This window comes from Mustela putorius, unplaced genomic scaffold (genome assembly GCF_011764305.1).
Source record: "Mustela putorius furo isolate JIRA1106 unplaced genomic scaffold, ASM1176430v1.1 tig00003987_pilon_pilon_pilon, whole genome shotgun sequence".
Taxonomy (NCBI): domain Eukaryota; kingdom Metazoa; phylum Chordata; class Mammalia; order Carnivora; family Mustelidae; genus Mustela; species Mustela putorius.
The window spans coordinates 1,171,275-1,195,335 of NW_025422126.1; the positions used below are offsets into that span (position 1 = coordinate 1,171,275).

Genomic DNA, 24,061 nt, shown 5'->3' on the forward strand with positions numbered 1-24,061 from the left:
AGAAAACTTTATAGGGGCATGTGGGTGGCTCAGTTGGTTAAGCATCTGTTTTTGGCTGAGGTCACAATACAGGGTCCTGGGATCCTAGGGTCCCATGCTCAGCAGGGACCCATGCTCAGATCTCCCTCTGCCCCTCCCCCTGGTCATGCTTGTGTACTCTCTTTCTTTTAAATAAATAAATAAATATTTTTTAAGAAGAGAAGAATATTTTATATATTGTTGGATATAGAATGGCTTTTAATCAATGAATTTAATTACCATCAGTGGAGGTAAAGCAAGATCAGATTTGAGATCCTATCAGAAAGTGTACAGATATTGTGATGTTGAAATGAGTGAGTCATATGTGGTAGAATTAATCCACCAATCTGACTAGAGTGGAGAGTGACAAGAAAAAAAAAATTAGTTGAAATAAAAGACGTTCTCATGGAACAGGGTAGAAATAAGGACACTAGAAGTATTAAAACTGAAATAGCCACCAATAGGACTAAGTATATACTTGAGTTTTACACTGGTGGTGCAGTCATGTTGATGGTGGCATGGATGCTGGTGCTGGTAATGCTAGAGGCTCAGTGCCAAAATCAGAAGGGAAAAATGTGTATAAAGGAGAAGAGAGTGAATTCCAAGATATTCTGCAGCATAAAGCAAACGGAGTAAAGACGGTTAATACATGTGTGTATGACCCTGTAGTGTATGTATTTATGTATGTTTAAATGAGGTCCATTGTGTAAGTCAAAAGTTTATGTCCCAAGCCTCGGTTTGGTGTGATGCAATGTGTAGAGCTACTGTGAGATTGTGGTGTCTTCAGACGTCCTTTCTATTATGAACTATGAGTTTTCCCCTCCTCTTCCACCTCTTTCTCCTTCTCTTTCTTGACTCATGTCAAAGACTCAGATATTTCATATGTACAGATGAAAAAATATGTATAAAGCTTAGTATTCTAATCTCCAAAGAAGTCTGTCTCCGTATTAACGTCTCTCCTTATGAGGGATTGACTCACTCCTTCAGCTAAAAAGACATGCTTTTTACTTGGCATTCTATGAAAGAATGTAGTAGGGTATAGTAGACATTCACTGCCAAGAATATGAGAATAAGGGATTGAACAAACATAGGTCTATATATCAACACATGGAAATGTATGTATTGTGATTCATCTGAGATCCGCTCTTCAAAAATATATTTGCTTCTTTAAAAAGATAACTTTGCTTATGTTGCCATGTTTTTAAACAGTATAGTACTAATTTTGGCTGAGGGTAAATAAAGCCTGGTCTCTTATCCCAATCCTCCCTGTCTCTAGCTTTCTTCCTGAAAAGGAATCCATTAATCTCCATTTAGTTTCTCTTCTGCTGTTTTATTTTTTTTTTAAAGATTTTGTGTATTTATTTGTGAGAGAGAGAGAGTGAGAACGAGCACAGGCAGACAGAGTGGAAGGCAGAGTCAGAGGGAGAAGCAGGCTGCCTGCAGAGCAAGGAGCCCGATATGGGACTCGATCCCAGGACGCTGGGATCATGACCTGAGCCGAAGGCAGCTGCTTAACCAACTGAGCCACCCAGGCATCCCAGCTGTTTTAATTTTGTCATACTTTTAAATAATATGACTTTACAAAATACATTGTATTTTGATTTCATGCTCTTCAAGACAGAGTTTACGTTAGTTATATACTTAACCCTCTTCCCCAATCTCACTTATCCGAATGCATTTACATCACTATTTTGTTTCTGTTTGCAATCTTAAACAAAACACTGAAATCTAAGTGTATTCAACCAATCATATATAATCTCTTCCTGCCCTTCTTTGTAAGATAAAGACATAAGTGTTAAGACCATTTCCTCCAATTATGTTATTTTTGTTTGTTTGAATATAATTGACACAGTGTTAAGTTTCAGCTATGCCACATAGTGATTTGACAAGTCTGCTATGCTGAGCTCACCACAAGTGTAGCTGTCATCTGTCACCATATACTGTTACGATACCATTGACTATATTTCCTATGACTTTTATTCCCATGACTTACTCATTCCATAACTGGAAACCTGTATCTCCCACTCCCCTTAACCCATTTTTCACATCCCCCCACTCCCCTCTGCCATTAGTTTGTTCTCTGTCATTATAGTTCTGGTTCTTTTTTTTTTTTGTTTATTTATTTTTTTGTAAGTTCCACATCAATTATGCTATTTTTAAGATATTTCCTAAAGTATTGGTATCTAGGGACGCCTGAGTGGCTCAGTGGGTATTGGTATCTATTGCCTAATTAATTATGTCTGTGTTTTCAAATAAACATACTTCAAATTTTATTCAGGAAATTGTTAAAAAAAAGAAATTATTTGTTAATGTTTGAACTATTCTAGCACTAGCTAAGATGTAATGACAGTATCCACTTTAATGATTTTATCACTCATGTTTTGAAAAATCAGCATATGATTTTAAAAATCAACATAGAAATTAATTGTAAAAATAAATGATGTCACATGAAGTTTTTTTTTTTTTAGATGATTTGCAGTTTATGTTTCCATGCTTAATTTCTACAGGTAAAACTAACAGGAAAAATGACCAGGTTTCCAGATGCCTGAGTATTTATAGGTATGATGTAGATCTGGAGAAAGTGGAGGAGTTTCTTTTGGGGTTCCAGCTTAAGTAATTGAAAATAAAAGTAGATGCAAACAACTAAATAAATTTTAAAAAATACACTTCTGAAAATAAAATTTTTCTAAACATTGAGATAAAAAAGAAAATCATGTACTTAATTTTCATTGTCACTTGATCAATGATTGGAGTGTTCTAGGCCAAAGGAATACTAATAGCTCTTCCATTTTAATACTAGGTATCCATTGTCCTCACTCCAGATAGTTATTCAGATAAACTGGGAAACATTTTAAGGGTTAATTCTTTGATAACTAAGGATGCCTAGGATTAGTGCTGTCCCAGAGAAGCTGGGTGCACTATGTCCTCTTATCTTAAAATCTATGTTTTTCTCCCAGTAGAAACACCTAGAACCTGATTTGGGCTGGATCCCGAGAAATATCCTTATGGAACTTGTAAATGGTAGCTGGTTCCAGCCACCCACTCTCCTTCTAACAGGCATTTCTGGACTGGAGGCTGTGCAAATATGGATCTCTATCCCACTGTGTGTCATGTATCTAACTGCCCTCCTGGGGAACTGCATCATCCTCTTTGTTATCAAAACCACGTCCAGCCTTCATGTTCCTCAATACATCTTCCTATCTATGCTGGCAACCACAGATGTAGGTCTGTCTTTATCAACTCTACCTACAGTACTCAGGGTCTTCCTCCTGAATCGCAGAGAAATTGAGTTCCATTCTTGTCTAACACAAATGTTCTTCATTCATACTTTCTCCTCCATGGAGTCAGCCATCTTGTTGGCCATGGCCTTTGACCGATTTGTAGCTATTCGCAACCCACTGCGCTACACTGTGATCTTAACCTCTCCTCGAATTATTGGGATGGGAATTGCAGCCGTGTTTAGGGGTGTGATGTTGATGGTACCCTTGCCAATCCTTCTCAAGAAATTGTCTTTCTGCAAAGATGTTGTTCTATCACATTGTTATTGCTACCATCCTGATGTTATGAAGCTGGCATGTGGCCCCATCAGAATCAACATCATCTACGGATTGTCCCTTGTTCTCTGCTCCTTCGGAGTTGACTCTGTGCTCATTGTCATTTCATACATACTTATTTTGAAAACAGTGCTGGGTATTGCCTCAGAAGATGGTCAGTTCAAGGCACTTAATACTTGTGTGTCCCACATTTTCACTGTCTGTATCTTTTATGTGCCACTCATTGTGCTGGCTCTAATTCACAGATTTGGTACGTTCACGTCTCCTGTTCTCCATGTCACCATGGCCAATCTCTTTCTCTTTTTGACCCCTGTCCTTAATCCCTTGGTTTATAGCCTAAAAACCAAACAGATAAGATCTGTAATACACAAGGTATTCAAGGGCAGGGGAAACTTGCTGTTGTCAAGGGTGGCTTAGTGAAAATGATACCCTGACTCTCTCTTCCTCTTTCATCTGTCTGTTTTCCAAGGACGGTTTTGTGAGAATGGATGTATTTCCTTCTTGTCTGACTAAAAGATGGTAGTATTTGAGTTATTGTCTTGAGCCAATTTATTATTATTGTTTTGATCTAATCTATCATCCATTAATGTGTTGCATGAAAGAGCTTATTGAAATAATTTTTATGTCTCTCTGCTATTTAAATGTTTAAGTTTAACTAATTAAGTGATTTACAATTAAATGTAAGATAAAGGCCAAGTTATTACATATTTTAGAAACTTTTCCATTTTCTTATCCTTACCTTTCTCTCCAACCTCAATTCTGATTACATGATGCTCCTTTCTTCAAATTGGGTGATTCAATATATTTTTATACATGTATACCAGCCCTCATAAGACTCTAAACATTTACCAATGCTTGGCTTGCAATTTCAATACCAACATGGTACAGAAATTGTTCTGTTATGAGTGTTCCCAACATTTCAGTAAAATTGGCACTTTCCTTTTCCCCTCAATATAACCCATTAATAATTTTATTATACTACAGCACAATTTTACTTCATATATATATATTCTTCAATTTAGAATTATTGTGGAAAAGCATTGTGCTGCTTTATACTAAATCTTTGTATATACCTATACACTGGCACAATAAATCCCAACTGTTTTCTTTTAATAAATGAAGAAATATTTGTGAGCATAGGTAATTGCACTTGGCAACCATGACGCTTTCCTGCTAACATAATTATTGATTAATGACTCTCCCCCTCTAAACAATCAGGAGTCAGGTCTCTTGTCTTTGCCATTTCATTGTCAGTACCTTGTGAAATATCTATACTATAAATTATAATAAATGTGTATTGCTGAATAAATTAATAAATATGTCAGAGATGTCTTTGGTAATATGTAATACCTGTAGAAGTACTATATTTACACATTAGTGTATATAAATGTATGATATTTACACATTAAAATGTAACTATAAAACAAGTGAGAGAAATCTTTAAAACACTGTATTATGGAAGGAAGAAAGGAAACTGAATTATTGGATATCTTCCTCAAGCTCCAAACTTTTAATTACATTACCAAAATGAGCCTCATTTAAACCAAAGGAGATGAGTTTTACTAGCTCCATTTTAGTGAAAAGGAGATAGCTAAAAGATAGTAAACAATTTGTTAGTATCTGCCTAATAAAAATGATTAGACCTAGGATTAAATGCCACAAGATATTATATAAAGAACACATAAAGTTTACTAAATCCAACTTTTTTCTGACACATGTAAGACGTAAAGATATACAGACACATAGGTGTCATTGAACACCATTTATTTCATTGTAGTATTTTTTTTTAGATTTTATTTATTTATTTGACAGATAGAGATCACAAGTAGGCAGAGGCAGAGAGAGAGAGGAGGAAGCAGGCTCCCTGCTGAGCAGAGAGCCGGATGCGGGGCTCAATCCTAGGACCCTGGAATCATGACCTGAGCCGAAGGCAGAGGCTTTAACCCAATGAGTCACCCAGACACCCCTAATTGTAGCATTTTAACCTGATTGTATCTGTATTCATGTTCACTTACACTAGATAAGCCAAGAGTTCCCTGATTCCAGAAATATTTGTCTTGCTCACAAATACACTATTTTTCCTATCAAGTTATGTCTGCATGAAATATACAGTGCCCAAGAAAGCTGCTCACTGTAAAACTAGGATTTAAACTCACATCTGTCTGTGCTCCTTCAAATGTCTATGCTCTCAACTCCACCACATATTTCATGCCTGAAAAACCTGACCTCTAAGAAGAACATTGCCAAAATGTATAGCTTTACCACACTGTGAAATGTGATTGTATGTGGAGGTCAGTATGTTTATATTTTTATTTTGCTTTCACTTAAAAAAAAAAAAACACTGGAATATTCTATTCAAAAAACTGAGGTTATCCATATTTCAATTCCCTTTTTATGACATACCCTAGATTTGAAAGCGGTCTGATTCACACTCAAAGAACAAAGTCAACTTCAGGATTCCTTCCTCTCATACATTCTTGAGTTGCTCTCTGTTCCAGAATTTAGAGGCACTCTCGTCCTGTGCATGCAATGTGATTTCTGACTTATTACACTGATTCTATATTAAATTATTTGAAACCAGCAGATCTAGATAAGGTGATATTTCTGCCTTTGGTACTGAAGGCTTAATTTGTCTTATTGTCTGATGAAACTTTTAGCAGTGTAAGTGATAGAAGTAAGAATATCTTGAAAAGTGGGGCTGCGGTTCCTCTCCCAGAACACCATATCTGTGTTTCCTTAGCACAGCTAGGCCAGGTCTCCATTTGGCAGTCAAGGAATACATTTTGGAAATATATTTGGGAATACACATGGGAATATACTTCTCCATTTAACAACCAGGGAATATGGAGAACAGTTTTACTATTTGAAGATGGAGGGCTTATTGTCTAGTGAATGATCAAGTAGGGAGTCTGACGACAGGCTCAGAGGAGACATAATAACAATTGCTCTGAAGACATGTGAAAATAAATAACTGTGTATTTATGTGAAAAAGTTGAAAATAGAGCTGCACTATGACCCAGAAATTGCACTACTGGATATCTACCCTAAAGATACAAATGTAGTGATCCAAAGGGCCATGTGCACCTGAAAGTTTATAACCTCAATGTCCACAATAGCCAAACTATGGAAAGAACCTAGATGTCCATCAACAGATGAATGGATAAAGAAGCAGTGGTGTATATATATACAATGGAATACTATGCAGCCATCAAAAGAAATGAAATTTTGCCATTTGCAACAACGTGGATGGAACTAGAGGCTATTATGCTGAGTGAAATAAGTCAGTCAGAGAAAGACAATTATCATATGATCTCTCTGATATCAGGAAATTGAGAGGCAAAGTGGGGGATTCAGGGGGTAGGGAAGGAAAAAATGAAACAAGATGGGATTAGGAGGGAGAAAAAACATATGAGACTCTTAATCTCACAAAACAAACTGGGGGTTGCCAGGGGGAGGGGGTTATAGAGAGGGTATGTGCTATAGTGAGTGCTGTGAAGGGTGTAAGTCTGACGATTCACAGACCTGTATCCCTGGGGCAAATAATACATTATATGTTAATAAAAAAATCTACACCAACAGCAAGACAGAAGAAAGAGATATTAAGGAGTCAATCCCATTTACAATTGCATCCAAAACCATAAGATACCTAGGAATAAACCTAACCAAAGAGACACAGAATCTATACACAGAAAACTATAAAGTACTCATGAAAGAAATTGAGGAAGACACAAAGAAATGGAAAAATGTTCCATGCTCCTGGATTGGAAGAATAAATATTGTGAAAATGTCTATGCTACATAAAGCAATCTACACATTTAATGCAATTCCTATCAAAGTACCATCCATCTTCTTCAAAGAAATGGAACAAATAATTCTAAAATTTATATGGAACCAGAAAAGACCTCGAATAGCCAAAGGGATATTGAAAAAGAAAGCCAACGTTGGTGGCATCACAATTCCGGACTTCAAGCTCTATTACAAAGCTGTCATCATCAAGACAGCATGGTACTGGCACAAAAACAGACACATAGATCAATGGAACAGAATAGAGAGCCCAGAAATGGACCCTCAAATCTATGGTCAACTAATCTTCGACAAAGCAGGAAAGAATGTCCAATGGAAAAAAGACAGCCTTTTCAATAAATGGTGCTGGGAAAATTGGATAGCCACATGCAGAAAAATGAAATTGGACCATTTCCTTACACCACACACAAAAATAGACTCAAAATGGATGAAGGACCTCAATGTACGAAAGGAATCCATCAAAATCCTTGAGGAAAACACGGGCAGCAACCTCTTCGACCTCTGCCGCAGCAACATCTTCCTAGGAACAACGCAAAAGGCAAGGGAAGCAAGGGAAAAAATGAACTACTGGGATTTCATCAAGATCAAAAGCTTTTGCACAGCAAAGGAAACAGTTAACAAAATCAAAAGACAACTGACAGAATGGGAGAAGATATTTGCAAACGACATATCAGATAAAGGACTAGTGTCCAGAATCTATAAAGAACTTAGCAAACTCAACACCCAAAGAACAAATAATCCAATCAAGAAATGGGCAGAAGACATGAACAGACATTTCTGCAAAGAAGACATCCAGATGGCGAACAGACACATGAAAAAGTGCTCCATATCACTCGGCCTCAGGGAAATACAAATCAAAACCACAATGAGATATCACCTCACACCAGTCAGAATGGCTAAAATCAACAAGTCAGGAAATGACAGATGCTGGCAAGGATGCGGAGAAAGGGGAACTCTCCTACACTGTTGGTGGGAATGCAAGCTGGTGCAGCCACTCTGGAAAACAGCATGGAGGTTCCTCAAAATGTTGAAAATAAAACTGCCCTATGACCCAGCAATTGCACTATTGGGTATTTACCCTAAAGATACAAATGTAGTGATCCAAAGGGACACATGCACCCGAATGTTTATAGCAGCAATGTCCACAATAGCCAAACTATGGAAAGAACCTAGATGTCCATCAACAGATGAATGGATCAGAAGATGTGGTATATATACACAATGGAATACTATGCAGCCATCAAAAGAAATGAAATCTTGCCATTTGCAACAACATGGATGGAACTAGAGCGTATCATGCTTAGCGAAATAAGTCAAGCAGAGAAAGACAACTATCATATGATCTCCCTGATATGAGGAAGTGGAGATGCAACATGGAGGCTTAAGTGGGTAGAAGAAGAATAAATGAAACAAGATGGGATTGGGAGGGAGACAAACCATAAGTGACTCTTAATCTCACAAAACAAACTGAGGGTTGCCGGGGGGAGTGGGTTTGGGAGAAGGGGGTGGGATTATGGACATTGGTGAGGGTATGTGATTTGGTGAGTGCTGTGAAGTGTGTAAACCTGGTGATTCACAGACCTGTACCCCTGGGGATAAAAATATATGTTTATAAAAAATAAAAAATTAAAAAAAAATTTTTTTTAAAGGGAGATGTCTTAATTGTTTTCTTATTTATTCATTCACTGGGCTACCAACTCCATAGTAGTGGGTATTTTTCTTTCTTTTATTCATAAGTGGATTCCTAGTGTCTACATTTGAGCCCATGGAAATAAATATGTATTGCCTGAATTTAGCAAATTCCTTTATGTCTATCAAAATGTGTATTTAGATTTCATGCCTATACTTTGCTTGTCTCAAATATGTGATAGTGTTTTCACATTATGAATATGATTCAGACTGACATTGTGAAAGAAGGTGCTTGAAATACAGATTTTTGACTAAAAATAATAAATTCTAATTCTTTGTCCTTATATTCTTCTAATCATTCACACACACACACACACACACACACAAAACGAAGACACAACATTAAATTGTCAACGGAGAAAAGATGTAGGACTTAAATGAAAGGAAAGCATTTATTTGAAGCCTTAGAATTATAATTGTGATTTGGGCAACCCAAACTGTGTCCTCCTGGGAAACAAAAGTCAAAGGTTTTTTAAGACAAAGGGAATGCCTATTATACATTGTTTACAAGGAATTTTGATTGTTGTTGAAGGCAGAAAACTGATTTCTGCTAATAGCAAGTTGTAGCACACATTTCAGCTGAGTCCTTAGGGTATTCTGGTTTGAACCAGTTCAGAAGTTCATGGCGTGTCTCCTCAATGAACTCCTGCTTCTATTTTAAACTCCCTGATGTAAGTCACAGCATTGTATTTCACCTCTCATAAAATCTTACTATGGATCTAGCTATATCCATGCCCTGTTCACAGTAGGATTTTTTGCTACAAATGACTCTGTACCAGGGCAATTGGAGGGGCATTTTGCTGAGCTGGTTATTTTTGCTGTTCACTTCTCAATTCCTGATCTCATTTCCGCAGGGATTCTGTAATCTCCTAAAACATCATACACCTGGTCAGTCCTCAAGGGAGGTGGAAGAGACAGAAGGCCTTTTACTGACTTTTAGCTGTTCCACCCAGCAGAGTAAATGGGTCCTGTAGATGCCGCTGTCTTTCCAAGGTGCCTTGGCCCCAAATATGACTGAGGACTTTCTTGTATGGACAACTGAAAACAGTTAAGTTATTACAGCTCAAGATGGGTATGGCTGGTTAAAGCTAGAAATAAAAACCCAGTGGCTGAATTTAAGGTAACCAAACCATTAAGATTGCCAACTCTCTTTTGTTTATCTGCATTAGCCTTTACCATTCATTCCTTCCCATAGCCTGAAGTAAAGACTCCCCATTATCCATTATCTCTTTCTGAAACACTTTTTTTTTCCTCTTATGGTTAAATCCCTAACGTGGCAAGACCTAAGTTAAATAATTTTCCTAAATTATCTAATTGTTAAATGTCATAGTTTATAATAGCACTATTTTTCCTCTCTTGTGAAAGTGTAACAGAATATAATCTGCTTTGTTTTGTTAGAATATTTGAAGAGAATATATGGGATGAGATTTACCAGTACCTTTTCCTTATTACTCTTCACATCTGATCTGTGGAGTCATTTAACAACCAGGGAAACATCTCCCCATCTCAACCCAGGAGTAATTCAGAGAGAACATTGCTCTGACTTGCAAAAATAGTAAGATTCCATACCTGAGCAGCTCCTTCCTTGTCAGGCTTGTTCAAATTGAGCATATGATGCACCATGGAGTTTCTGAAAGCACAGGTATCTTTATTAATTTTTTATTTTTTATTTTTTATTTTTTTTTAATTTGAGACAGAGAGAGAGGGAAAAAGAATCTCAGGCAGACTCCAACTAAGTGCAGAGCATGGTGGGGGCTGGTTCTAAGGACTGTGAGATTATGACCTGAGCCAAAATCAAGAGTCAGCTGCTTAACTGACTGAGCTACCCAGACATCCCAGAAAGCATTAGGTATGTTGTGGAAACTGGACTGGATCCTGGCGGAAGAATCAAGTGGCACTCAGAGACTTTGGAGGATCAAAGGTTTATTTAACACCAGTGGGCTCAGATGAGGTCATTCTCCAAAGGTCTGAGCCCCGAGCACAAGCAGGGAGGGGGATTTATACCCTTCTACTTCTGCATACTTGGTACTTTTGGCACTTTTGGCACATGCGGGAAATGGGGTAGGAAAGAAGAACCTTGAAGGGTTTTGAGACAGGAACTGGAATTCCCTTGTTGGTATGGTCAGCCATCTTAGAGTACAGTTTTTCCCTATCATTTCCCCCTTTGATGCTCCTTTAAACACCTAGTTTAGAGGGCATCATTTTCATCTATTATGATGGCCCTGCAAGGCTAGTATTTGGGCAATGGCTCACCTGATAACATTGTTTTCTATGATCTTAGCAATCCATCTTAAGGTTCCTAAGGCTGCCCAATAAGCAATAACAATAAAAAGTTTCTGGGAGAAAGTCCAGTCAGAAGGGGGAGCAAGGTGAGGGTGTCAGTGTCATGTCAACAATATCCAGGGACCACTGTGAACAGATATCCATCAGTCAGTGGGGTCTCATCAAAGGTGGAGCCAGAGCAGGTCTGTAGGATCTGGTTGGGCTTTCCACTGATGTGATTCATCCAACTGGTGAGAGCCTTCTTTACTCTAGAGCAGTGGACTCATTCAGTGACACCTAAGACCCTGAGGGCAGTAAGGATTGTTAGAACAACAGCGTGGGGCCCTGTTCAGCATGGTTTGAGGGGATCCTTTCTAAAGTTTCTGGGCAGATGTGCCTTTGAGTTTTACTCAGGGCTTGGAGGTATTGGGACACTTCTAAGTTTCTGATCTGTTTGAGGTCTCCTCTAAGTCTACTTACTACAGGGAAGTGGCCAGCCATAGAAAGTTTGAGGTGAATTATAGCTGCAGCAATCTTTTAAATCCAGTTGACTAGAATAAACACTATCAATGACCTCCAACAGTTTATCTCTGTACGACATTCAGGTCCAGACAAAAGGGTAGCTGGATTTAAAGTCTGACAGGTTTGGGGTATTATTTCAGGCATATCTATCAATATAACCTGGTATTTAATAAGTTGGCCTCCATCAAGAGCTTTGCGGCTCTTTCTAGCAGGAACACTGTCATATGCTTAGAAAGGCTTTGTTTACAATTGTATCTCAATAGAGGTGTTTTCTAGGATAAATATAACTAAAAAATACCATTAAGCTCTTTGTTTGAGGTATTAACATTCTAATTACAAAGGATCACTGGCAAGTAGGAGAAAACTTGTCTCAGGAGATAAGGCAATCCCCAAGTGCATTACCCAACCAATCATAAAGTGGAATTATCCATTATCTCCACAAGTTAACCATATGGATTGGTGTATGCTCTCCTTTTAGAGCATGATTTCCTTATTCCAGCCAAACAGAACTGGTCAAGGTGGTAAGTTACACAACTGTTGGGGAATCAGTCCCATTCTCCAGCTGTTTAATCATGTGCCATGGGATCCTGTTATTATCCCCACAGAATATTAAACAAGAAGATTGTCTAAATGAGTTATTGTGTAACTTCTCTGAAGTTTACCTCAAGTTGTCTAGGTTAGGTAAACAACATTAAAGGACAATCAAATCAAGAATCCACAAGGTGTGTTACTAAAACATAATTTTTCTCTCTAAAATAACTCTCATTTCCAGAGATGGCCAAATCAGGGCTAATTTATCTGAAAAACAAGTCCAGTTTTAACAAACATGGCCTAATTATTTACATAAACTCATCAAGAATAGTGAGTGATCATATACATCCTTTATAATCTGCTTTGCTGGAACTTCTTATAAGGAATCTCTAGGTTGAACTTTTAGTAGCCTCTCCAGACCAGAAGCTAAGCCACTTACTTGCCATTAGACATGCCTATAATAACTCTTGATTTGGGTGAATTCCTCTCCCTGCACATGCCAGGAAGTGACATTGTTTACTTACCTAGTGAGGCTGCTGGGAACTCTGTAAGCAAGGTATCAGGCCAACAGTTCCAAAGGGTTTTATGGCTCCAAGTTTCATAAAGTCAACCTTAGTTCCTTTAAGCTGTCTGGTAATATCTGAGTCTATGCATGTCTTTCTTAAGTATGACATTCCAGTCAAAGCCTTGGTAAAATAACCCATGTTTCCAATGGTGTCCTGTTACAAGGAGAACAGATTTTTATTGAACTTATGCAAATGACTGATTGCCATGGAAGAAAGAATACTTACTGAGACCTTTTGAGTTTTAGAGGGTTCATATAGAGAGAAAAGTAGAATGCTTTGATTTGTTTACAGATAAATATTTTTGCATTTCTATATGTCACAGATAACTTAAGTAAAATTTTCTTTACTGTGGAAGAGCAAACATTAGAGAGCCAGCAATCTTTCAAACAAGAGTCACAATATTATAATCTTTTAATTCATTTAGTATGCAGCTTTACTTAGTTCTGGAAATTCCCACTTCAGTTTTAGGATTTTCAAGATATTGAATACCTGTATTTGTTCTGAAAGTCCTTTTCAGGACTAAGGTGAAACTCATTTTACAAAAGAATAAAATTATAAATGACAAAACTCAGAATAGGTATGGTAAAAGAGCTGATGAAATGAGAGTTTATAATTTAGCTGGCAAGGAAATCCGGTTATTTCAGTGACACATAACACTTCAATAATTAAATATCAAGTGATGAAATTATCAAAACATTAAAACTTTAGGAAATGTATAGAACCTCTAGAATCCTTATAGCATTTACCCCAATGTAACCCAAGGTTTAGTATTTGTTTAGCAATACTTCCTGAGTAACTTAGCATACCAAGGAAAAGCCTAATGAGTTAAAGAGATTTCATTTACAATTTAAATCTTGTCAACATTTGCTAAAATATTAGAAAGTTTTAAAGCACATGTCTAAATATAATTAGGGATGTTAAAGAACTCATATAGGCAAAATGTGGAAAATGGTTTTCTGGACAGGCAAAGAGGAAACAGCTGTTTACATTTTCTTCTTAACAGCAGATCAATTAACCTAAGAAAACTTAGTCCTTTTGAGCAGAGAAAAAACTAGCTTCCTATACTAGTGTCTTTTTAAAATTCATTTCAATCTTAGTCCACTTAAAATTCTTTTTCTGAAGATTTCCCTTCACAAACCTTCTACAACTTTCCTTTGCATTTAGGTTTTGTCCCAAGCCATTTCCTTCTAAACAACCATCTCATTTAGGTCAAAATTACCTCTTTTTCTTCAACAAAATACATTCCCATTCCTTATATCTTTCTTGCATATCTCCTACTTTTCCATATACAGAGTTGTTTCCCTTATTTTTATCAGTCATTGTTACAGTTAGTAGAATTTTGTACTCTTAGAAACACCTTAATATCTAGTGATGGCTAAGTATTAATCATTTGTGAACTGTTACAACAGAATTCTTTGAATGGCAAATTTATGAATCAGTTAAGCACAAGACACGTTTACCAACAGATTCAAATATTCTTAGTTTCTTTGCAGTAAGGAGTCAAAAGCACAAACCTACATCCAGCACTCAGTGCTTTAGCACTTTATCCTATTTGGAAAAGACCTAGATGTCCAACAAATTTAATTCCATCTGTCATCCAAGGAAAATTTTAAACTTTCAGATTACCAAAGACTTTGAAATCTATCTCAAGACTTACCCATGAAAATTTTGAGACAGACAATTAACCATCAGTTTAGTCATTTCTTTGCTAACAAATTTCAACAAGTAACAAGAGCTTATTTGACCTTCAGTAAACCTTGATAGAAGTTTCATATTTACTGCTGATAAGTTAAAAGACATGTTTATCTTAATTAAGACAACAAACATAACTTAGTGTAAATACTGATTTACATTCTACCTGAGCCCACTCCACTTTCAAGACCCAGGTAGGGAAATCTGGAGTAGGAGGTGTTAGGTCCAGGGGGTGCTCTCCTTGCTCCTTGACAGTGAAGAGAGGAGGAGCCATAGTGCAGGAGGCACCAAGGATGGTCTAGAGCCCAGTTATGTAGGCCATATCCAAGTTGGTCCAGAAACAGAAGAAGGGGAGAGAGAAGAAACAAAGTGCTGCCAGAAGGCAGAGAAAGGATTCCTGGCTTTTAAAGCTTGTCAGCTCCAACAGAGGAGCAGATGCCATGCTTTCCCACTAACAAGGGAAAGGGGTTAGGCAGTCCACAAGGGGCCAGAGAATAAAGGGAGTTTCCCTGAAACAAAGGGATCTTTGGCAGCTGTTTGGGAATATTTCTTAAAGTCCCCATCCTGAAAGACACCTGGATGCCTCTTAGCCTTGGTGACTCCATATAAACCCCAGACTGGCACTCCAAAGGGGCTCTCCTTATACCCCATGAGGTCACCACAGAAGTGGGTTAGGGCCAGTCAGACCCTATGGGCTTCTGAGGACCCTAAGGTTGCCCGCCCATGGAGTCACAGACTCAGGCCGCCTGACAAATCAGGTCAAACTGCACATTCACTCATGCTTTCACACTGAAGTTATTATAGTCCCCGCCCCCTCCCCCCCCAGCCTCAGGAGGTCCTGACCTGTGGAATTCCTTCCAGAAACTCCTTCCTGTCCCCCCTTATGGTGGGGGTAGAGGTGTCCTGACCTGAAGGACCTCCCCCTTGAGAGCAAAGCAAATAGAGACGCCTGGGCCCCAGCCCTCCTGTCCACTGCTCTCCACCACCTCTCTTGAGGCAGAAAAAGACCAAATGGCCATCCCATCCAGCCAAGAAAAGATAAGAAGTTCCTGGGGATGACCCAGAACTCTCCCAAGATACCTCCACACAGATCACACTTCCACATAAAGGGGGCCAATTGGCCCGAGAGACTGCGAAAAACATTCCACCACCATCCTCCATCACCGGTGATCACAAAAACTCACCCCTAACCCTGTCGGGCACCCAACCAGCCAGGGAAAACAAAGCTGTGCTCTCTCAGATTTCTGTGTGACACTTGAATTTCCTCAGTCACTTCAGATTTTCCTCATTTTTCCTGTGAGACCTCTAAGAGGTCTCTGGGAGGTGATCAGTCTTCCCTTACACCCTCAGGGATGGGCCTTACTGGGCCCTGGGGCTCCAGGCCTTACTGGAATCCGGTGTAAGAAAATAATAAATGTATTATTTTTATTAAAGTATATCAATACATAGAAATAATAAAAGATGCATTATAAACATGGATACAAAATAAGTAGGTCAAAATGTTACTTTAAAAAGTGTATATGTTATTTTTAAAAGTATATCAATGGAAAAAAAAGTTTGTTAACCTTTAATGCCGTTATACATATTGTAAGAATTAAAAACTTTTACATCTTCTTGTTTAAATTCTTAAATAACTACAGAATGGCTAAATATGTTCAGGATACTTTGTGCATAAAAATCAACTATTTATAGTTACCTAGCAAGCCAAATACATTTGACCTTTGAACAAAACAAGTTTAAACTACACGGGTCCTCTTACATGCATTTTTTTTTTTTTTTTTTTTTTTTTGCAGTACAGTCCTGTGAGTGTATTTTCTTTTCATTATGATTTTAATAAAAATTTCTTTGCTCTAAATTACTTTATTGTAAGTATACGGTATATAATGCATATAATACAGAACATGTGTTCATCATCTTTTTTCATTATGGGTAAGGCTTCTATTCCATACTAGGTGCTTATTAGTAGTTTTGAGGGAGTCAAAAGTTATACATGGATTTTTGACTATGTGGAGGGTTAATGCCCTCAACCCCTGAATTGTTCAAGGATCAACTAGAATTTATTGTGCTGTATTTCTGTTGTTTTATAACATACTGTGGTTTCACTTATAAAGGTGTTAGTTTATTAACTCACTGAGTAATACCCTGGGGGGGAAAACAAATTAACATGTTCAATAATATCTCAGCTTTCTATTATTTGGCTTGTCATTGTCCACAAAAATCTGTGTTACAATGCCTGCTTCTTTAGTTCTCCTTTATAAATTTCCTTTTTTTTTTTACTCCATTTATTAATTATACAAATTTTCTATCACTGTTTCTTTTGTTTAAATGTTTTATTTCTATTTTTTTAAACAGGAAGCATGATTAATAAAATGTATATTAATATAGGAAATGAGTTGAAAATGGTTCTTAGCCTATATCAATTGATTCTTAAATAAGTCACTTCTACTTACTGTGTCTCCATCACTTCCTAAAATGACAGGGAACTCTGTTCTGCTGATCTTCTAGGGTCCTGGAGATAAATTCTTGTTTGGGACTTTAAAAAAGCCAGTGGCAGGGCACCTGGGTGGTTCAGTGGGTTAAAGCCTCTGCCTTTGGCTCAGGTCATGATCCCAGCGTCCTGGGATAGAGCCCACATTGGGCTCTCTCCTCAGCGGGGAGCCTGCTTCCTCCTCTCTCTCTGCTTGCCTCTCTGCCTATTTGTGATCTCAGTCTGTCAAATAAATAAATAAAATCTTAAAAAAAAAAAAAAAGCCAGTGGCTATAGCCATTAAAACTATAGATTTATGTTATATAACCTTACACAACTCATGAACAGCAACTGTTGGTTTATACTGACACACTGTTTTCCAAAGTGCTATGAAAGGATGCTCATGGCTGTGCTGACAACGGAAATATGTTAAGATAGCTTGGTGTTCTGGATGCCAAGTTTTTTGTTATTTATTTAAGCGTACTGTGTCCTTTGTTGATTATGGCCTGCCCCAAGTAATTGTAATTCATTTATTTGGCTCTCATTTTATTTATAGATATATTTTATACCACTATTATAGCATCACATATATATTTTCTTATTTGTTCTTATTTATCACACTCACCAAACATTGGCTTAAGAAATCTATCTTAAGGGGTGCCTGGGTGGCTCAGTGGGTTAAGCTACTGCCTCTGGCTCAGGTCATGATCTCAGGGTCCTGGGATAGAGTCCCACATTGGACTCTCAGCTCAGCAGGGAGCCTGTTTCCCTCTCCCTCTCTTTCTGCCTGCCTCTCTGCCTACTTGTGATCTCTGTCAAATAAATAAATAAATAAAATCTTTAAAAAAAATCTATCTTAATAAACTTTGTATCCCCAAATGTCGTAATGTATATTTATTGCAGTATTTGAGAATATTTAATTTGAGTACCAAAAAACAAAAAACAAACAGACAAAAAAACCCCAGGAAAACAAATGGAGCAGATGAAAGTCATGTGATGCAATAAACATAGATAGGGAATAAACTGAGAAGTAGCTTATAAGATATAGGCATCATTCACCAATTATGGTAAATACAGATAATAGATAAGTTGTAAGAGATGTTAAAGAACATATTAAGGAGGTCATGTATTTTGATGAGCATTGGGTCTTATGCGCAACTAATGAATCATTGAACACTACATTAAAAACTAGTGATGTACTATATGTTGGCTAACTGAACATAAAAAATTTTTAAAAAAGAACATACAAAAGATAAAATATATGGAATATGTGATAGAATAAGCAAAAATGTTACTTATAGACAAGAAAGGAAAAAAGATCCTGAGACATAATACGTCATGTCCAAAATGGTGGCTGGGTAGTACCTAAATCACCACTTTTTAATGACATCCCTTGTAGTTTAATTCTGGTCACACTTATTCTTAGAACAAGAAATACAGGTAAAATCCATAGATGCTTAGCATTCTTATTGATAAGTTAGAGCTGTGGCCATGCATACATGATGCTGTATGACTGATAAAGTGTAGGTTGGCCCCAGGTACCTTTTCATCTTTGGGGTTCTCTTGCTCAGACTTCATCTCTGGCCTTCCTAGTGCCATCAGCAGAGGGACAGAGCAGAGTAGTATTGCATAATCCAGCATTCAGATACTGCAGGGCCTTCTCCCCACTTGTACGCTATTTTAAGTGTCTTAACCAACGCCCTCTCTGTTCTCCCACTTCTCACCGTGTATTTTAAATTGACTAAGTTAACCAGGTGATTTGTGACTCTTAATTTGTTCTGTGAATGTTTTTGTTCAAAACTTGCTTAGTTTTTCTGGTAGTGTATTTGGACACTATCAATGTGTCAATAATATATTTGTGCGCACAATATAGAAGTTATAAATCATGTTGAAAATAGAACTGCCCTATGACCCAGCAATTGCACTATTGGGTATTTACCCTAAAGATACAAATGTAGTGATCCAAAGGGGCACATGCACCCGAATGTTTATAGCAGCAATGTCCACAATAGCCAAACTATGGAAAGAACCTAGATGTCCATCAACAGATGAATGGGTCAAGAAGATGTGGTCTATATACACAATGGAATACTATGCAGCCATCAAAAGAAATGAAATCTTGCCATTTGCAACAACATGGATGGAACTAGAGCATATCATGCTTAGCGAAATAAGTCAAGCAGAGAAAGACAACTATCATATGATCTCCCTGATATGAGGAAGTGGTGATGCAACATGGAGGCTTAAGTGGGTAGAAGAAGAATAAATGAAACAAGATGGGATTGGGAGGGAGACAAACCATAAGTGACTCTTAATCTCACAAATCAAACTGAGGGTTGCCGGGGGGAGGGGGTTTGGGAGAAGGGGGTGGGATTATGGACATTGGGGAGGGTATGTGATTTGGTGAGTGCTGTGAAGTGTGTAAACCTGGTGATTCACAGACCTGTACCCCTGGGGATAAAAATATATGTTTATAAAAAATAAAAAATTAAAAAAAAAATTACTGACATAGGCTTTTTCTTTGTTTGTTTGTTTGTTTGTTTCCAAAGATTTTATTTATTTGACAGAGAGAGACATAGTGAGAGGGAATACAAACAGGGGGAGTAGGAGAAGGAGAAGCAGGCTTCCAACTGAGCAGGGAGCCTAGTGCGGGACTTGATGATCCCAGGACGCTGGGATCCTGACCTGAGCAGAAGGCAGATGCTTAATGACTGAGCCACCGTGGCGCCCCTGACATGGGCTATTTGAATTAAACCAAATTCTACTCTATTCAATTTGCTTTGCATGCAACAGATACTTAGCTTGCTTCTGCCTCTAGACTCTCTTGAACCATTGAATGAACTCGAATTAATTTACCACTTGATTTCCCTACACTTGTTCTTTTTTTTAGGTTTATGATCAGGTCTACGTTCAATGGCACCTACTACCAGCCACCCTTCTTCCTTCTTTCAGGAATTCCAGGGCTAGAGGAGTCTCACATCTGGATCTCCATCCCCCTGGGCATCAGGTATATAATTGCCATCCTTGGAAACAGCATCATTATTCACATAATAAACAAGAATCCCAGCCTTCTCAAGCCTCAATATGTGTTATTGTCCCTGTTGGCAGCCACTGACATAGACATATCAGCGTCTACAGTGCATACTGCACTTAATGTCTTTCTTCTCAACCACAGAAGCATTGAGTTCCATGGTTGTCTGGCTCACATACTCTTCATCCACACTTTCTCTTCCATGGAGTCAGCCATCCTGCTGGCCATGGCTTTTGACCACTTTGTTGCCTTATGCAACTCTCTGTGCTACACTGCTATTCTGACTCATTCCTGCATTACTCAGATGGGATTGGCTGCTGTGGCTCGAGGAGTGGCACTGATGGCTCCCTTGTACATCCTGCTCAAATGGCTTCCCTTCTGTAGGAACATCATCTTATCCCACTCATTCTGCTTCTGCCCTGACATGATGAAGCTAGCTTGTGAATCCATTCGTGTGAATATCATTTATGGGCTGGCATTGGTTCTCTGCTACTTTGGTACTTCTTTCTTTATTTCTTTATTGTTCTGTCTTATACTTTGATCTTAAAGATAGTTCTGGGCATTGCTTCCAGGGAAGGACAATTTAAGACATTCATGAGTCTCCCATATTGTCACTGTCCTCATTTTCTATGTTCCACTTATTGCCTTAGCCCTGATCCACAGGGCTCTCTCCCCCATGTCAAGATGTCCAAAATTTTCCTTTACCTCACACCTGTCCTTAACCCTCTGGTTTACAGTGTGAAAACAAAACAGAATAGAAGGGCACTATGTAGATTGTACTCAAGGTAGGAGGATGCAACAGAGTGGGATCACTTTGAGGGCATGACTGGAAGGTACTGGGGATATTGAAAAAAAAAAAAAAGGCCATGTGGGCTGAGGCACTTTCTTTGGTACATCTCTATATGGTTTTACCATAATATTTCTAGAAATATAATAATATTCCCTTCTAGTTTGAAATATTAGAAGAAAGATTCCTAAAGCTCCTTTCACCTTCACTTATATTTCTCATTTCTGATGTTTACACCACTTACCTATGAGCCCATTTCTATCCGAACAACCCTACAGATACTTCTATTTGAGATTCCCTCTTAGATAGCTATATGGCTAAAATCTGATCCAAAATAAAATATTTATATTGTTATACAGACATTTATTATCTTTGAGGTGTTTGAGATTTTATAGAGGGAAATATTCCAAATGAGAGAAAGGAAGGTTTAGTTTCATAATTTTTATTGAAATCTGTTCATATTTTATAATTCTTTGAAATCTTGCCAATATAAGTTCTGTATAACACAAAAATTCAGTGAAAGATTAAGGCAAAAATACAGCAAAGCAGGTATGTAAAATCTACCATTTATGTAATGTATACTCGATTTTCCTACATTGTATGAATTTAGATTTCATATTTAGTTGAATATATAAGTATAGAGTGCTTAAGCTAAAATCAAGACTCTGCAACTTATCTGTTATATATCCAGGGATCATAGTGACCCCGATTCTTATGCCTCAGTGTTCCCATCAGTGAAAAGAAGTTAATACTGTTATCTACTTTGTAAGGACATTATAAGAAGAAATGTGATAATTTATTTAATGTGTTTATAACAATATCAGACATATTGCAAATGTTCAATAAACATTAACCACTTTATTGTAGGTCAAAAATATGGTAGAGGACAAAGACCAAGCCAGGATTTAAACAAAAATCCAAAAGAATAAAGGCTTCTATGATTCAGATGGTGATATCAAAGGTGACCAGAAAATGAAGGGGGGAATCAGAGAGGGAGATGGACCATGAGAGCCTGTGGACTCCAAGAAACAAATTGAGAGTTTTAGAGGGGAAAAACAAACCGAGAAACCAACTGAAGTTTTATTCCTTCAGCAGTCAGAATGAAACCTTATTTATTCTCAGTATGAAATAGAAAATAAGATCTAAATAAAGTATGAATTCTGAATAAGTAAGCAAGATGAGTAACAATAGCCATTTCTCAGATCCTTATATATTATTCTTTGCAGACAGCTCCTTTATCTTTTATTACGAGTCAGAATGTTCAGACATTAGACAGTATCTGGCTACAAGTAGAAGACAGATAATAAGCATATATAGTAATAAATTTATCTTCAATTTTGAATTTTCACACTTCAATTTAAACAACATTGGCAGTCAAGAATCAGGTGACATCCTGTTTTCGGCTATAAAATTAATCCCTCATTGATCTTCAACTCCTCAATTTAGCACATGGGGAAATATGATTTTCATCTGACTTGTACACCAAATACATTGAGTTCCTGATGCCATTTCTCCATACCAATACCAAACAATCATCATTCATGACCACAGTTATGATCATTTATTCAAGCATTCTGCTCACTCTCCCTCCTTAGTAAAGGTGGGTATTTCTTGAGGGGAAAACCAAAGTATTTTTTTTTTAATTTTTTAATTAACGGTACCTTGCATACTACTCGGCACACACTAGTTCTTGAATTGCATTTTTAACTGGTCACCCCTTCTGATAATAGAGAAAACTCATTCATTCCCCAGCAATAACACGTTGCACCCAAAATCGCTTGCGTAAGGCAGACTGGATCTGCTGGGATTTGAGACTATACACAAGAGGGTTGAGCAGCGGTGTCATGAGGAGGTAGGCATTACTCATGGTGGTATATAGAATAGGAGAAGCATTCCGGGTATAGCGATGCAGCACTGCTAAGCTGATGAGGGGCAGGTAAAACACAAGCACCGTGCATATGTGACAGGCACAGGTGTGCAGCGATCTCCAGTTTCTGTCCTGAGTCTTTAGCTTCATAATAGTGCCCAATATTTTTATGTATGAAGTTATGATGAAGACCACATCCACTGCAAATGTGCAGAGTACAAAAACCAATCCATAGGCACTACTGAAAGAGACATCCCCACAGGCCAGGTTCAGCACATCTGGGTAGTAGCAATAAGAGTGTGAGAGGATATTAGCCCCACAGAAAGGAAAGGTCTTAAGGAAAAAAGGCAGAGGAGCCAGCAGAGTGGCACCTCGTATGAGGGCAGCCCCACTAAGGCAGGCAACAGTAGAGTGGGTAAGGATCCTGGTGTAGTTTAGTGGAGCACAGATAGCTACCAAACGGTCGAAAGCCATGGCCACCAGAACACCTGATTCTACTGAGGAGAGGGTGTGGATGAAGAACATTTGAGTTAGGCAGGCATCCAGGCCGACATGGCGGGCATCAAACCAGAAGACAGCCAAGACACTAGGCATTGTGGACAATGAAAGGCCTAGGTCAGTAAGGGCAAGCACAGCCAAAAAATAGAACTGAGGTTCATGAAGATTCTGCTCTGCTGTTACTAGGATAAGAAGAAGAGCATTACCCACAAGGGCTATGAGGTACAGGACACAGAAGGGGATGGAGATCCATATATGTGCAGCCTCCAGACCAGGAATACCAATGAAGGAGAAAGTGGGCCAAGTAGAGGCAGTACTATTAAAAGCCAACATGATAGGATGTATGTAGGACGATAGTCCAAGGTGCTTGCAAACCTGTAAAGGAGAAACAATGTATCAGGAAATTTGAAAGCCAAATTTAAAGTAATTAATGCACAGAATGATCAAATTAAGATATGGAGAACTCAAAATTGAGTTTATATTTTTAGCTTCATAATTATTTCTTTTGGTGTGTGGTTGGCACTAAGTACATGGAAAGATGTTCACCATCATTATTTATTAGGTAGATGTCATTTCTCATTCAATTCAATAAGATACAATTAATAGAATGGCTAGAATTAAAAAGATCAAAAATGCTATATGTTGATGATGATGTGAACATCTGTAACTCTCATATATGGAATCTAAATAGTACACCTCTTTGGAACACATTTCAGCAGTTTTCTTATAAAGTTACACATGTACTACTTGTACAGTTAGCATCATCCAGAAAT

General features: G+C 37.9%; 2 protein-coding genes and 1 pseudogene across 2 annotated transcripts; 2 read left to right on the top strand and 1 right to left on the bottom strand.

The window, feature by feature from the left end:
- Nucleotides 1-3,023: 3,023 nt before the first annotated feature.
- Nucleotides 3,024-3,989, top strand: LOC101679128 (olfactory receptor 51A4-like). Its single transcript, XM_004768264.1, has one exon. The coding sequence runs from the start codon at nucleotides 3,024-3,026 to the stop codon at nucleotides 3,987-3,989; it is 966 nt and encodes a 321-aa protein (XP_004768321.1).
- Nucleotides 3,990-19,999: 16,010 nt separating this feature from the next.
- Nucleotides 20,000-20,925, top strand: LOC101678819 (annotated as a pseudogene).
- A 1,739-nt stretch (nucleotides 20,926-22,664) lies between these two features.
- LOC101678529 (olfactory receptor 51G2-like) lies at nucleotides 22,665-23,621 on the bottom strand. Its single transcript, XM_004768263.2, has one exon. It carries the CDS (start codon nucleotides 23,619-23,621, stop codon nucleotides 22,665-22,667), a length of 957 nt encoding a protein of 318 aa, XP_004768320.2.
- Nucleotides 23,622-24,061: the final 440 nt, after the last annotated feature.